The 12,907-nt window shown below is 36.1% G+C and overlaps 1 protein-coding gene across 38 annotated transcripts in view; it reads right to left on the bottom strand.

Annotated features, from left to right (window-relative positions):
- The window catches only part of CLASP2 (cytoplasmic linker associated protein 2), a 177,853-nt gene that overhangs the window by 102,449 nt on the left and 62,497 nt on the right, over window positions 1-12,907 (bottom strand). For all 38 annotated transcript variants that reach the window (XM_038570274.1, XM_038570273.1, XM_038570276.1 and 35 more), the window contains 2 exons: window positions 2,562-2,641; window positions 815-907 (listed from right to left, as the gene is read on the bottom strand). In XM_038570274.1, the coding sequence (XP_038426202.1) occupies window positions 815-907; window positions 2,562-2,641 (173 nt within the window). The remainder of the gene's footprint in view (window positions 1-814; window positions 908-2,561; window positions 2,642-12,907) is intronic.

Raw genomic sequence — 12,907 nt, 5'->3', positions numbered from 1 at the left:
TTTAACACCTTAATATATGCAAACTTCCTATTAGAGAAGTTGAAAATCTTTTTGTTCATAGCATCATAAAGGGTAATTTTCAAAGGGCCTTATATGATTTACTAATCAAAACAGATATTGAGACCTCTCAGAAGTCTTCAAATGGACCCTTTCTCTGGCTTCCTGAGGACAGAGGTACTCATTTGGAATCTCAGATGTAAATCTGACAAATTTACAAATTTTAAAATATACAGCCCTTTGTCAATGTAGATAATATTTTTAAAATATTTACCAAATATTTTATCAAGGAATTTAGGATAAAATATACTTAACTCAAGAATAGAATATTTTTTTCTTTTAAATCACAGGTGAAAAATGTTCATCATATTCAGAGACATATGTGAGAAAAGAAAGGAAAAATGCCAGACAGACATACTGTTGTCAGTTGATGTCAATACTATGAAACTATTGAGCATGTGGGCAAAGTGAACTACTTTACAGGAAAACCTTGTAAGAACTGAGAACACTGCCTGCTGATGAACACCTATGTAAGCCCACACAAAGCCATTGCCCAGACATCAGTGAAGTCAATAAGCAGCACATGTGGAGAGACTAACCAATGAGTGAGATAGGCTCCGCTGATCAGCAGAAAGATAAAAACGGACCCTAATTCAAAAAATTCTTATCTCTCAAAGTGTTTTCCAGAAAGAAATGTTAGCTTTCAAACACTATTTTATAAGCAAATATCACACAGTCATATTTCTGAATCTCCATGTTTTTAGAACATTAAAAAAAAAAGAAGAGAAGGATAACAACAACAACAACAAAAACTTACTGCATTGGCACGCTGATCCCAGTCATGTTTGTCATCGGACAATATTTCCCTGATTTTATTTAATGTTTCTTCAAGTTCTCGACTAGAATAGATCTTAAAGATACAAAATTATGACATTAATATTTCTTGCCATAAATATCAAAACTATGCCTCAATGTTTATAACAACTTTTCAATAAGGTTATTTCCCATTCTAGCACCATTTTTAATGGAAAATAGATGTATATTATTGACAATAAAATAAAATGCTTTAATTTTTTTTCCTTACCTGTTACCCTTGGGCTATTTCTCTGCTCATGACTAACTTAAAAACGCTTTGTATTTAAAAACATGATGTAAACATCCTAAGAATTAATAATAAGGTCTAATTTCTCAAAATGACTTCACGTACGTTTCTATTCCATTCATACTTACACACCATTGCAAAAGGACATGGTTTAGGTTAGCTTCCCTACACTGAAGCCAGGAGAGTTAAATGCTTTGTTTCCTCAGGAGACAACTGTTTGCCCAAAACATCATTATCCTTTTGCTCACCTAAATATTCATGTAACAGGGATGCACTATGCTAGGCAATCGAAGGATATTATGGTGAGCAAAAATAGGCATGGTCTTTGCCTTATGAATCTTATAATCTAGTCAGGAAGTGAAACAAATTAATGAAATGATATAAAACTGCAAATAGGAAGTACTGCCAAAGGGAACTACAGTTCCAAGAAAGTCTACATAGGAGGTGTGAACTAGTTGAAAGAGTCATGCTTGAACTAGAGCCAAAAGATGAGTTGAACATCATCAGGCCAAGTGGGAAGATTAACCTTCCCTAGAGTGAAGAGCATGTGCAAAAGCTCTTGACAGAAGGAAAATGAAAGAAGGCCAAAGCATAGGAGTAAAAGGTACAAAGGGGTCCAAGGAAGAGCAAATGACCCAACCATAATCAATTAGTGCACTGCTCCGGAATACAGTGTAAGGCTCCTCCTTCCTCAACAAGGGAAAAAGAGAAAAGTAAAAAAATTTACTTTGGTGAGAGGGTACACAACTTTTCAAACATTCTTTTAGGAGATAATACAAGCAAAAGAAGTGTGAAAACTACTAAGTTAGAAATCTGATGAAGTAGATTAAGTTCGGATTTCTGACTTTTACAACTAGATTTATGACTTTTTCCACATACCAAACACTGGAAGTGTAGATTTGTAAGGAGATCATTAGCCCCATTTTGGACAGGTTGAGTCTGAGATGCCTCTGAACAATCTTTACGGGCATGTCAGGTAAACAATCAGTGGAGAAATTATCTTGGCATTCAAGAGAGATGCATCATCTATGCAAAGGCAGGAGCTGAAGCCATGAGTCTGAGGGAAGTGACTTGGTAAGAAAGTGGAGAGGAAAGGGTCCATAAGTGAACCCCTAAGAAATCCCAATATTCAACAGTCAGGTAGAGAAAGGTATGCCTATAAAGGACAGAGATAAAGTAGGCAAAAAGGTAGGAGGTAAAAACAAAACAAGGAAGAAGAATGTATTGCAAACAGCTTAACAAAAGTGGATGCAGTTGAACATTGCAATGTAATTCAATATGGATTCGATTTTAGCCTCAGTAAAAAATCACCTGAACAAGCAGTGTTTGGTAATAATAAGCCAAGTATATTACTTACCTAGTCATTTAAAGAAAAAAAGAATTTTTAAAAAGGACAAAAATAATTATATGTGAGGTATGCAAGCAATATTCATGATGAGTGCCACTTTACTGGTATCCTTACCTGAACAGTAGGGACATCTGTAAAAGCTTTTATAAAATCATCTTCATCAACTGCTCCAGCACCTCCTTCCTTTGAAGCACCTACCAATCAAAAAGAAATTTATTTTTTAAAGATTATTTTTAAGCATTTAGCACCAAAAAAGTATGAAAAATACAACTTTTGATATCAACAAAGACATAATCTTGAGAGACATTCCATTTTATAAGACAGTATTAAAAAATCATCTTTCAGAAAAGTCAAGGTCTACAGCAATAGTTGATTAACTCTATAAAGTACTGGGTAGGCTAGTCGTAAAATCCAAGCTATAAGAATAGAACCCTCTTATTCTTACTCAATGCAGTAGCAAGTACACAAGAAATACAGGTGAAAGATGAATCCCTTAAAAAGGTAAATGGCAATTTTAAATGACACTGTCAATAAATGAAGGAACTAACAGAGCAGAGGATCCATGTATGCTGCAGTGCTCAGGAAAGCAAATGTGAAAGAAATGAGGGCTTTGAAATTAAATTTAAATATGCAAAGAAATCTTCCTTTACCATACATAGACAATAAAAAAAGTAAACTTGATCATAGCTGTTTAAGAGCCAGTCATTAAGGTACTGTCTTTCAGCTCCAAATCCACTCTTTCATATTCAGTGATGCTAGGCCTGGCTAGAACTGAGCAAACCATTTTTCTGCTGACTCTAATGAATTTCTGTTAAAACTCTGTTAACAGGGGTGCTGGAAAAGACTGGAAGTTGAAGGAAGAAGGAACATGCTCCTTCTGGCTTCTTGTTCTTGTCAGTAAAAACAGTAGCAACTCTGGCAGGAAGTTCCTTTCAGTCAACAGCACCTGGTTCCTGTTGCAGTTTTTTTAACCCTCACTGAACCAGCTCACAGGGCCCGTTGCAGACACCAACCAGCCAGTATTCCCTCACAGAGGTCTAAGCCACAGCTCTGCAGGACTCCACTTCTAAGTTTTAAGAATTTTAACCTCATTTTGTTCCTCCAGCTGTAGGAGTAGCAACTGTTGAATGTAATTGCTACCTGTGACACTTTAGTGGTCAATTTTTGCATTTTAATTCACTATACCTACTTAACAATTCTTTATATTAAATTCTCCTATAAAGGGACACCTGGATGGCTTAGCAGTTGAGTGTCTGCCTCTGGCTCAGGGTGTGATCCTGGAGTCCCTGGGGTCGAGTCCCACATCACGCTCCCTGTAGGGAGCCTGCTTCTCCCTCTGCCTGTATCTCTGCCTCTTTTTTTTGTGTCTCTAATGAATAAATAAATAAAATCTTTCAAAAAAAAATTATCAATCAATCTCCTGTAAAAAATAATTGTTGGGAAGCCTGGTTGGCTCAGTCAGTTGAGCATCCAACTCTTGATTTCAGCTTAGGTCATGGTCTCAGGGTTGTGGCATAGAGGTGTGAGTAGGGCTCCTTGCTCAGCAGGTTTCTGCCTGCCTGGGATTTTCTCTCTCCCTCTGCCCCTACTCCCACTTGCATCCGCTCTTCTCTCTTAAATAAATAAAATCTTAAAAAAAAAAAACTGTTATAGTTTTTTTTTTTTTTTAAGATTTTATTATTTGAGAGAGAGAGAGAGCAAGCATGAATGGGAGGGGGGAGAGGGAGAGAGAAGCAGACACCCTGCTGAGCAGGGAGCCCGAGAGACACAGGGCTCCATCCCAGGACCCTGAGATCATGACTTAAGCCAAAGGTAGATGCTTAACCAACTGAGCCACTCAAGTGCCCTACACAACGGTTATTTTTTTTTAAAGATTTATTTGAGAGAGGGGGAGAGAGCGCATGCATGCATGCAAGATCAAGGGGTGGGGCAGAAAGAGGGGGAGAGGCAGAGAATCTTAAGCAGACTCCTTGTTGCACATAGAGCCCAACGCATGGCCGAGCACACAATCCTTAAGATCATGACCTGAGCCAAAACCAAGAGTTAGATGCTTAACCAAACCAGGCGCCTCTGTAGTTTCTGTCTCCTGACAAAAACTATATATAGTATAGCCAATATAGTAGGGCTATACTACTGGCCCAGCCAATATAGTAGGGTTCCGTATATATTTATTCGTCTATATATTTATTTCTTTGTGGTAATAATTTAACACACTGAAATGGAGTTCAACCACAAAAGATGCATATCCTAAAGGGACAATTAACTTAAAAATCTATCCATTACAAATTAAATAATAATATCTCCCCAATTAGGTTTATCATCTACCAAAGGAAATATTAATATTTTCAAAATTGGATTTAAAAATTAACATCATCCTAATTAAAAAAAAAAAAAACCACTCAGGATATCTGAATGTAAGGAGCTCCTCATTTTAAAATAACAAACAAAAATCCTTGAAGATCACCTTTTTGTATTTGAGTTTTAATAGCAATAAGAGATGGACCACAGAACAGTATAACAAAGTTGTAAGGCAATATAAAATTACAACTTAGAAGTAAAGACAATTTAATAAACTAAGAGAGGCATGAATACATTCTTGCTATAGGAAATTCAATTAGAAGAGTAAATAAATTAGCTATCCCCTATTATTAAAAACCCAATAATAAAACTTGTGACCCTATTCCCATAATCAGTACTAAAAATGAACAGATTAACTGAAAATAATCAGTTTTAGGAAAGAAACAAAAAATAAGATACCTAACCATATTATCTTAACATCTTATACTACATTCCTTTATCAATCTCCTAATGTTTCATTTGTAATCTCTATACCCAATGTGGGACTTGAACCTATGACCCCAAGATCAACAGCAGCTCTTTTTTCTGACTGACTTGGCCAGGAGCCCTGGGTTTGTTTGTTTTGTTTTTTTTTTTTTTTTCCTGGGTTTGTTTTTAACAATAGGTTCCCTGATAGGAAAGTAAAGGCCTAGATTTTTACAATTTCTTCCCAATCTTTCACAGTTGTCTTGTCCAGCTCAGGCCACTGAACAGAAATTTCTTTAGGGACTTGTCCTTATCAAGTAGTTCCTAAACATTCAACAGTTCTCATAAAACAGCTTTCTTTACACATTCATTAAATATAGGCTGTTCACTTATATACCACTTGTTGCAAATTACTTTGTTACAGTAACAAAAGGAACGATTAGGCAAGTTTGAGAACAACTGGTTTCTGGAAACCATCTCCATGGGTGGAAGCCTGTGCAGATACCAGAGCAGAGCCAGTTGACAATTTCAGTGTGCTCAAGTGTGGAAGTCGGAAAATTTTAGAGAAATGGAAAACTGAAGGGGAGATCAATATGAAGAGTTACTATAGCATACAGGCAGTTTACAAAAGCTATAATATGTAGAAGAGAATGTTAACTCCAACACATTAACCCACCAACCACAGCACAATGTCAAAAACAGACATAGTGGAAATACAGAGCATCTAAACAAATCCCAAATAAAGCCAGAAAATTGTGCCATTGACTAAAGACATACAAAGGAAAGTCTAATTTTGAAAGTCACAATTCACTATGATTGTACTGCCTTAGTTTTATTATCCAGAGAGTTATGTCTTATGAGTTGGGTCAAATAACCTAGTGGGGAGGGTAAGTAGAGTAAAAATTACATGGCTTTTTAAAAAGTCCCACAGAATAATATAAAAAATAGTGAAAGGGAATAAAGGGGAAAGGAGAAAAAGTGAGTGGGAAATATCAGAAAGGGAGACAGAACATGAGAGACTCCTAACTCTGGGAAACAAACAAGGGGTGGTGGAAAGGGAGGTAGGCAGGGGGTGGGGGTGACTGGGTGACGGGCACTGAGGGGGGCACTCGGTGGGATGAGCACTGGGTGTTATGCTATATGTTGGCAAATTGAACTCCAATTAAAAAAAAACTAAAAAAATAAAATAAAATAAAGTCCCAGAGAAGCAGAGACGAAAGGCTTCAAATATCACTAAATGCAGCCGTATGGCCAGTTCAGATGTGATAATTTGGTCTATAAACCTGGACATGGGCTTTACTAATTTCACAAGTACTGGTATGATTTTGAATAGTTAACCCCAATGTATCTCATTCTTACCTTTCAGAATCACTTAGCATAAGCAGAGCTGCTGCTAATGGGAGTGTTTTAAGTATGTGAATAGTATAAAGACAGGATATGCTGAGGTTGGTCTTGATCATCTCTTACATGTATTACAAGTAAACTTTTTTACAATTCTAGTTTGCCTAATGTTTCCCGTCCCCTTGGTTTTGATTGTGTGGCCAATAAAAGCAGAAAAAGGATCTCTGCCTAGTGGAATAATCTGCTGAATAAACTGTTCATTCTCATAATCATTACTCCATTTCCTGATCCAGCTTTAAGGTTTACCTAAAAAATACTATAAAATACTTTTAGCACCAGGAAAGAGCATGAATACCATAGGCGGAGGGTCAAAACGAGTGATGGGCTCTAATGTTAAATATTCCAAGAAAGTGGGGGCATCTGGGTGGTTCAGTCAGTTGAAGTAACCGACTCTTGGTTTTGGCTCAGGTCATGATCTTAGGGTGGTGAGACTGAGCCCCACATCAGGCTCTATACTGGGTGTGAAGCCTGCTTCAGAGTCTCTCTCCCTCTGCTCTCCACCTCCTGAAGCACTCTCACTTTCTCTCAAAAAAATTAAAAATTAAAAAAAAAAAGGACAGTGAATGTACACACAAAGTGGAGATATATCTAAAAAAAAAGTTAGCAGGAGCACAAATAGAGGCTGCAGAGCTGAAGGGATGAGTAATGCTAGCTTCCAACTTGACTAAAGCTCTTTCAAATATAACTGGGTTAATAATTACACTGGAAGACATTGGGCAAAAACACAACAGAACAGCTTTGCTCAGTTGTCTAACTACTGTAAAACAGAGGTCAGTAAATTTTTTCTGTAATGGGCCAGAGAGAGTAATACGTATTGTAGACTTCGTGGGCCATATGGTTTCAGCTGCAATTATTCAACTCTGCCACTGTAGTGTGAAAGCAGCCACAGACAACATGTAAATGAATGAGCAAGGCTGTATTCCAATAAAGGTCTAATGATGGACACTAAAATTTGAATTTCATATAGTTTTCACATGTCACACAATATTATTCTTCTTTTGAGTATTTTTAATCATTTAAAAATGTAAAAAAACATGCCTAGCTCATGCATAAAACAAAAGCAGACAGGTGGCTGGATGTGGCCCCGGCTTAGTTTGCTGATCTCTGCTCTAGAACTCACCCTAAACTTAGTGGGGTGGAGATTAGAAGATTCTGGCACTCATGAGATAGCATGGTTTCTAGTATGCTAGACTGACTAGGGTAGGCACTCTCAGAAATTCCTAAATATTACTTAAGGGTTTAAGTATAAAGAGAAAACTTCATTCTTCTTAGTCCTTAATGACTAATAAGATGAAGTGCTAGATATAAAGGTGAATGAGACAAGGGGTAAAGCAGTATATTTCAGATACAGGAACAAGGGGAACAAGTCTCAGAGGTGGAAAGGGGCAGGTTCTTCTCTTGCTACAATGAAGAGACCAGCCCTGAAGAGAAAAATAAATGATAAAGAAACAGGGGGTAAATGTGGCTTAAACCCCAACAAAATTCATATAAAACCCATAATTTTTAGAGGGTTAATGAATGAGAGTATTACCAGTGCTTCTGAAGAGTGCTACCAAGAGACAGAAACAGTTTAATACAAGAGCCTTCTTTAAAGCAGGGCTGAAAAAGATACTCAGTTGCAACACAAGATTTTTATGCAAAAGGAGGAATTATTTCAGAAGGCAGAGCCCAGAGTTCAGTGCAAAATCAAGAAGAGAGGAAAATACTGGTTTAGAGAACCATACCCAAAGAAACCATGAAACCTTCATCAAAGGAACACTTACCAACCCTTAAGTAAGGGAACCTAACTACATGTTCCTGTTGGATTTGAAAATTGCTATGTCAGTGAACTTCCCATTCTTCCCCTTCTTATATGGAATGTCTATTATGGATATTCCGTCCTGATACCACCATTGTATGATGAGCATGTGGGGTGCAAGTAAGATGTCTTTTTAGTTAATAGGCCTCTGGACGGACAGCAGCATACCACAGAACCCTTTCATGTGACCTGATGCAGGCCACAAGATCATGGACTTTGAACCTGATGCTCTAAATTAGCCGAAACTTTTGAGAAAAGTACCTTGTGCGTAAAAGCATGTGAATTATTGTGGTCAGAGGACAAACTGCAATTGTTTGTAAGGATAGCTGTTAACAATTTCTTGAATTCTTCAATGCTCCTTCCACAATATGACTTTGCAGCTCTTCCCATCCAAGAATGGATTCCCTGGCCAACAAGTAGGGAGGAGTAACCTGGAATTCTTCAGTTGAGACAAGATCTAGGAGAGGCTGGAGAGGCCCCTGATTGGTGATTCCCCAGTTTTGAGCAGGAACAAATCACTGAGGAAAACTTCTACAAACCAAAGTTTGGGCCCAAAGAACTCCCATCAATTAAATTACTTCAAGCAACGAGTTCACCAAAAAGTTCAAATACACAAGGCAAACCATTAAAAACTAAGAGTCACAAGTACAAATAATAGACTCAGCACTATGGACATAGTCTAGTTATATACTACAGAATATGAATATAACACTTAGAGAAATAATGTAGACAGAACCACAAAGATACCAATCAACAAAAGGCACTAATAATGAATGAACTGATGAATTTGGGGAAGGATGTACTTGCCCTACCAGTTATCAAGATTTACAAAGCTAATTATGACAATAAGGTTTTAGTGCAGGAACAGACCAATTAATCAAATGAACAAAATAGAGACTTCAAAAATGACCCACAAAAATATGAAACTCTGATACATGACAAAGAAGTGATTCAACTCAATGGCAAAAGTAAAAACTATTAAAATAATAATGTCCTAAAGTTCAACGAAATGCTTAGACAATGGATTATCAAGAAAAAAGGCACTTCCTTACTAAATATTAAAACCAAGAGTAGACATTTTCATTCCCATGGGAGACGGTAGTTATCCAAATTCAAATCAAATATTCAACTACATACTCCAAAAACCAGAGACCAAAGAGCAAATACAATTACTCTCAGCACATATTTGTAAGACAACTAAGAGAAGACCAATAACACTTCAAACTTCAATCTACAATTGGGAAAATATGAACAACCAAGGCCAGCAATGTGAACTACAGAGTCCTAACTAGAGAGAAAAATCAGAGGAAACTGTACGGAGGATGAAGATCCTGGTAGTGGTGGAACACAGACCTCAACGAAGATTTCCCCCAAGACTCCCAGGTAAGTAGCACTTAGAAAGGAGAGGTATCCCTTTGAAGACTGGTGAATAAAAGAAAGGAAGAATGGGAAAATGAGGGCTCTAATGAAATAAGATACTAAAACAAAACTAGAAGTAGAAAGCCCCCGAGGTATCATTTAGTAAATAGCTGCCATTTCACCATACCAACAGAAGAGGGCATTCTTGAATGAAGAAACTAAAAAAAAAATCTTCCTGGTTTCAAAGAAATCACTTGTTACAAAAAAATATTCTTAGAATACTTGAGGAAATTTGAATATAGAATGGAATGGATTAAAAGGATGTGAATATATAGTTTAAGAATTTACAAAAAATAAAAGGGCCAGAAGGAACAAGTTAAATAACATCACAAAGAAATCAGACAAATCCAAACAAACCCAGACAATCTAAGACAACTGGTCCAGACGTTTCAAAAAAGTCATTATCGATGTTATGTGTAATGTTATTGGTAATGCAATTATTTTATACATAATATTATGGAATCCTCTTGTGTATAACAATGTTATTATGGATATAATGTAGCATTAGCATACCTCTAAGTCTTAGGAGCAGCATATTAAATATTTTATGGCTGGAATGTCATAATGTCTACAACTTACTTTCCAACTGAGATTTAAAAAAAGAATATACATGGAGATATTTTTATATAGAGAGTTAAAACAAATACGGCAAACACTAGTTGTTCAATCTAGCTGATGGGTGTTCACTGCATGATAACTTAGCTATATACTCAAAATTTTTCTTAATAAAAAGTTTGGGAAACCACTTACTATAAAGCTAGAGTAGATACAAAGATATAAGCTCTGGAAAAAAGAAAAGAAACTACAGAAAACTGAAATACATGCAACAGTATTCATTCAATGAAGTAAAGAATGTTTTCTTTAATTGCATGGACATTAATTCGCCAAGCATAAGAACATAAATTGAAAGGGATATATTGTCACTTTATACAAAAATAAATTCCAGATATATTGAACAAACTAAAAATAAAATAAAATAATGTTTTAGAATAAACTGGAAAACATTTGCATAGCACTGGACTGGACAATAGTCCTTTTCATTCAGGATAGAAAATTTGGAAGTCAAAAAGGACAGAACAGATATTTTACCTGCCATAACAGAAATTTTTAAGTTTTGTTGTAAAAACTCCACAAAGGAGACAGAGGAAATATTTATGACTTTCAACAAAAGAATAAAAGGTCTGAATATTTTATTTTATTTTATTTTTTATTTTTTTAAGGTCTGAATATTTTAAAAACTGTAATGAACTGATGAGCGGACAAACAGCCCAATTAAAACATGGGCAAATAACAACATGTAATTCACAGAAGAGGATATGCTAGTTTCATTAATGAATTTAAATATTCTGAACCTCAATAAAATAAAAACTCCAGGAAGGCAGGGTCTTTTACTTATGTTTTCCAGAGATCACAAAAGCAGCAGCATGCTAAAAGCTTTCAGAAAACATTTGCTCGCTGCTGGCAGGATGGATAAGTGGATGGAAAAATGCAAATTAAAAGAAAAAAAAAGCATAATTTTTCACCTAATGACAATAATTAACGAGGCTATTACATTCAATGTTGGAAAAGGTAAAATAATATCTTTATTAAAATTAAAAACATACCCAATCTTTAACTGAACATTCAGAGGAATCTATTCCACAGATCAGAAGCACCACAATGTCCAAATATAAGTACATGGAGATCCACATTCCTTGTAATGGCATAAAGTTGTAGATAACCTGAATGACTCTGACTTAGAAACAGTTTATTACATCATGGTATGTCAATAATAATGGAATACTATATAGCTAATAAAATTATGTGAGAGTGGTCATTTTTGATGTTGAAAGATGAATGTTCTATGAAAAAAAGCAAGTTGCAAAGTGCTTACTAGTGTGTTTAATGTGGGCAAACATAAAATCTAATCTGAGTACCTACATAAATGAACATGGAATAAGATGTGTAAGGATACATATCAAGCTTAATACTGGCCACTGCAGAACAACAAGATTAGAGAGAGGCAAGATACTATTAGATTAAGCCTGTTGAAATACTTGTATCCTATTTACCTTAAAACTAAAGTTAAGAGAGCACCAGGGGCATGTGGGTGACTCAGGCGGTTGTCTTTTTTAAGATTCTATTTATTTATTCATGAGAGACATAAAGAGAGGCAGAGACATAGGCAAAGGGAGAAGCAGGCTCCATGTGGGGAGCCCAATGTGGGATTCAATCCCAGAACCCGGGGATCACGTGAGTTGAAGGCAGACATTCAACTGCTGTCCCGAGTGTTTGACTCTTGATTTTGACTCCGGTCATGATCTCAGGGTCCTGAGATTGAGCCCTACATTGGCCTCTGGGCTCAGTGAGGAGTCTGCTTGAAGATTTTTCTCCATTTCTCTCTGCCCAACCATCCTACCCTCTCCCTAAAATAAATAATAAATCTTTAAAAAAGAAAAAAGAATAGTACCAGGGTTTCTTATGATGGATAGACAATGATGTGGGATTCATTGTAATTTAACAGAGAAAGACTACTGGCCAATCCCTACATTACAAACACCAATAATACTGTCTTGCTATATGGGATAAAATATGTATCACATGCAGTACTGGATAGGAGATGACCCAGAGATGAACCAAGAAAAAGCCTCTGGCTAACCACAGGATATTTGTTTCATCTCTGCTTATAACTGTCTTGTCTTGGATATATCATTTAACTTTCAGAGGCTCGGTCTCTTCACCTGAAGTGGAGCCAGATAATCTGTAAGATTGGGGGCTAAAATATTCTGGTTTAGTATCTTTCCTTACTTTAGGGGAAGAAGAAAGAAAACAAACACAACAAAAACAAAACACACAACAGAAAAGTTATTTGGTTTTACATAAAGTCCAAAAGCAAGAAATTGAGGTTTATCAGTTAAAAATCTTTTATTAAATACATACTGATTCTGGTGCTTTTTACTTTATTTTTAAAAAAGATTTATTTATTTATTTATTTATTTATTGAGATAGATAGATAGATAGATAGATAGATAGATAGATAGATAGATGATAGATAGATAGATATAGATAGATAGAGAACGCACAACCAAGGGTAAGGGAA

Source organism: Canis lupus, chromosome 23 (assembly GCF_011100685.1).
Source record: "Canis lupus familiaris isolate Mischka breed German Shepherd chromosome 23, alternate assembly UU_Cfam_GSD_1.0, whole genome shotgun sequence".
NCBI classification, from domain to species: Eukaryota; Metazoa; Chordata; class Mammalia; order Carnivora; family Canidae; genus Canis; species Canis lupus.
Note: the sequence above shows the minus strand (reverse complement) of the source record. Positions and strands in the feature narration are given on the sequence as shown.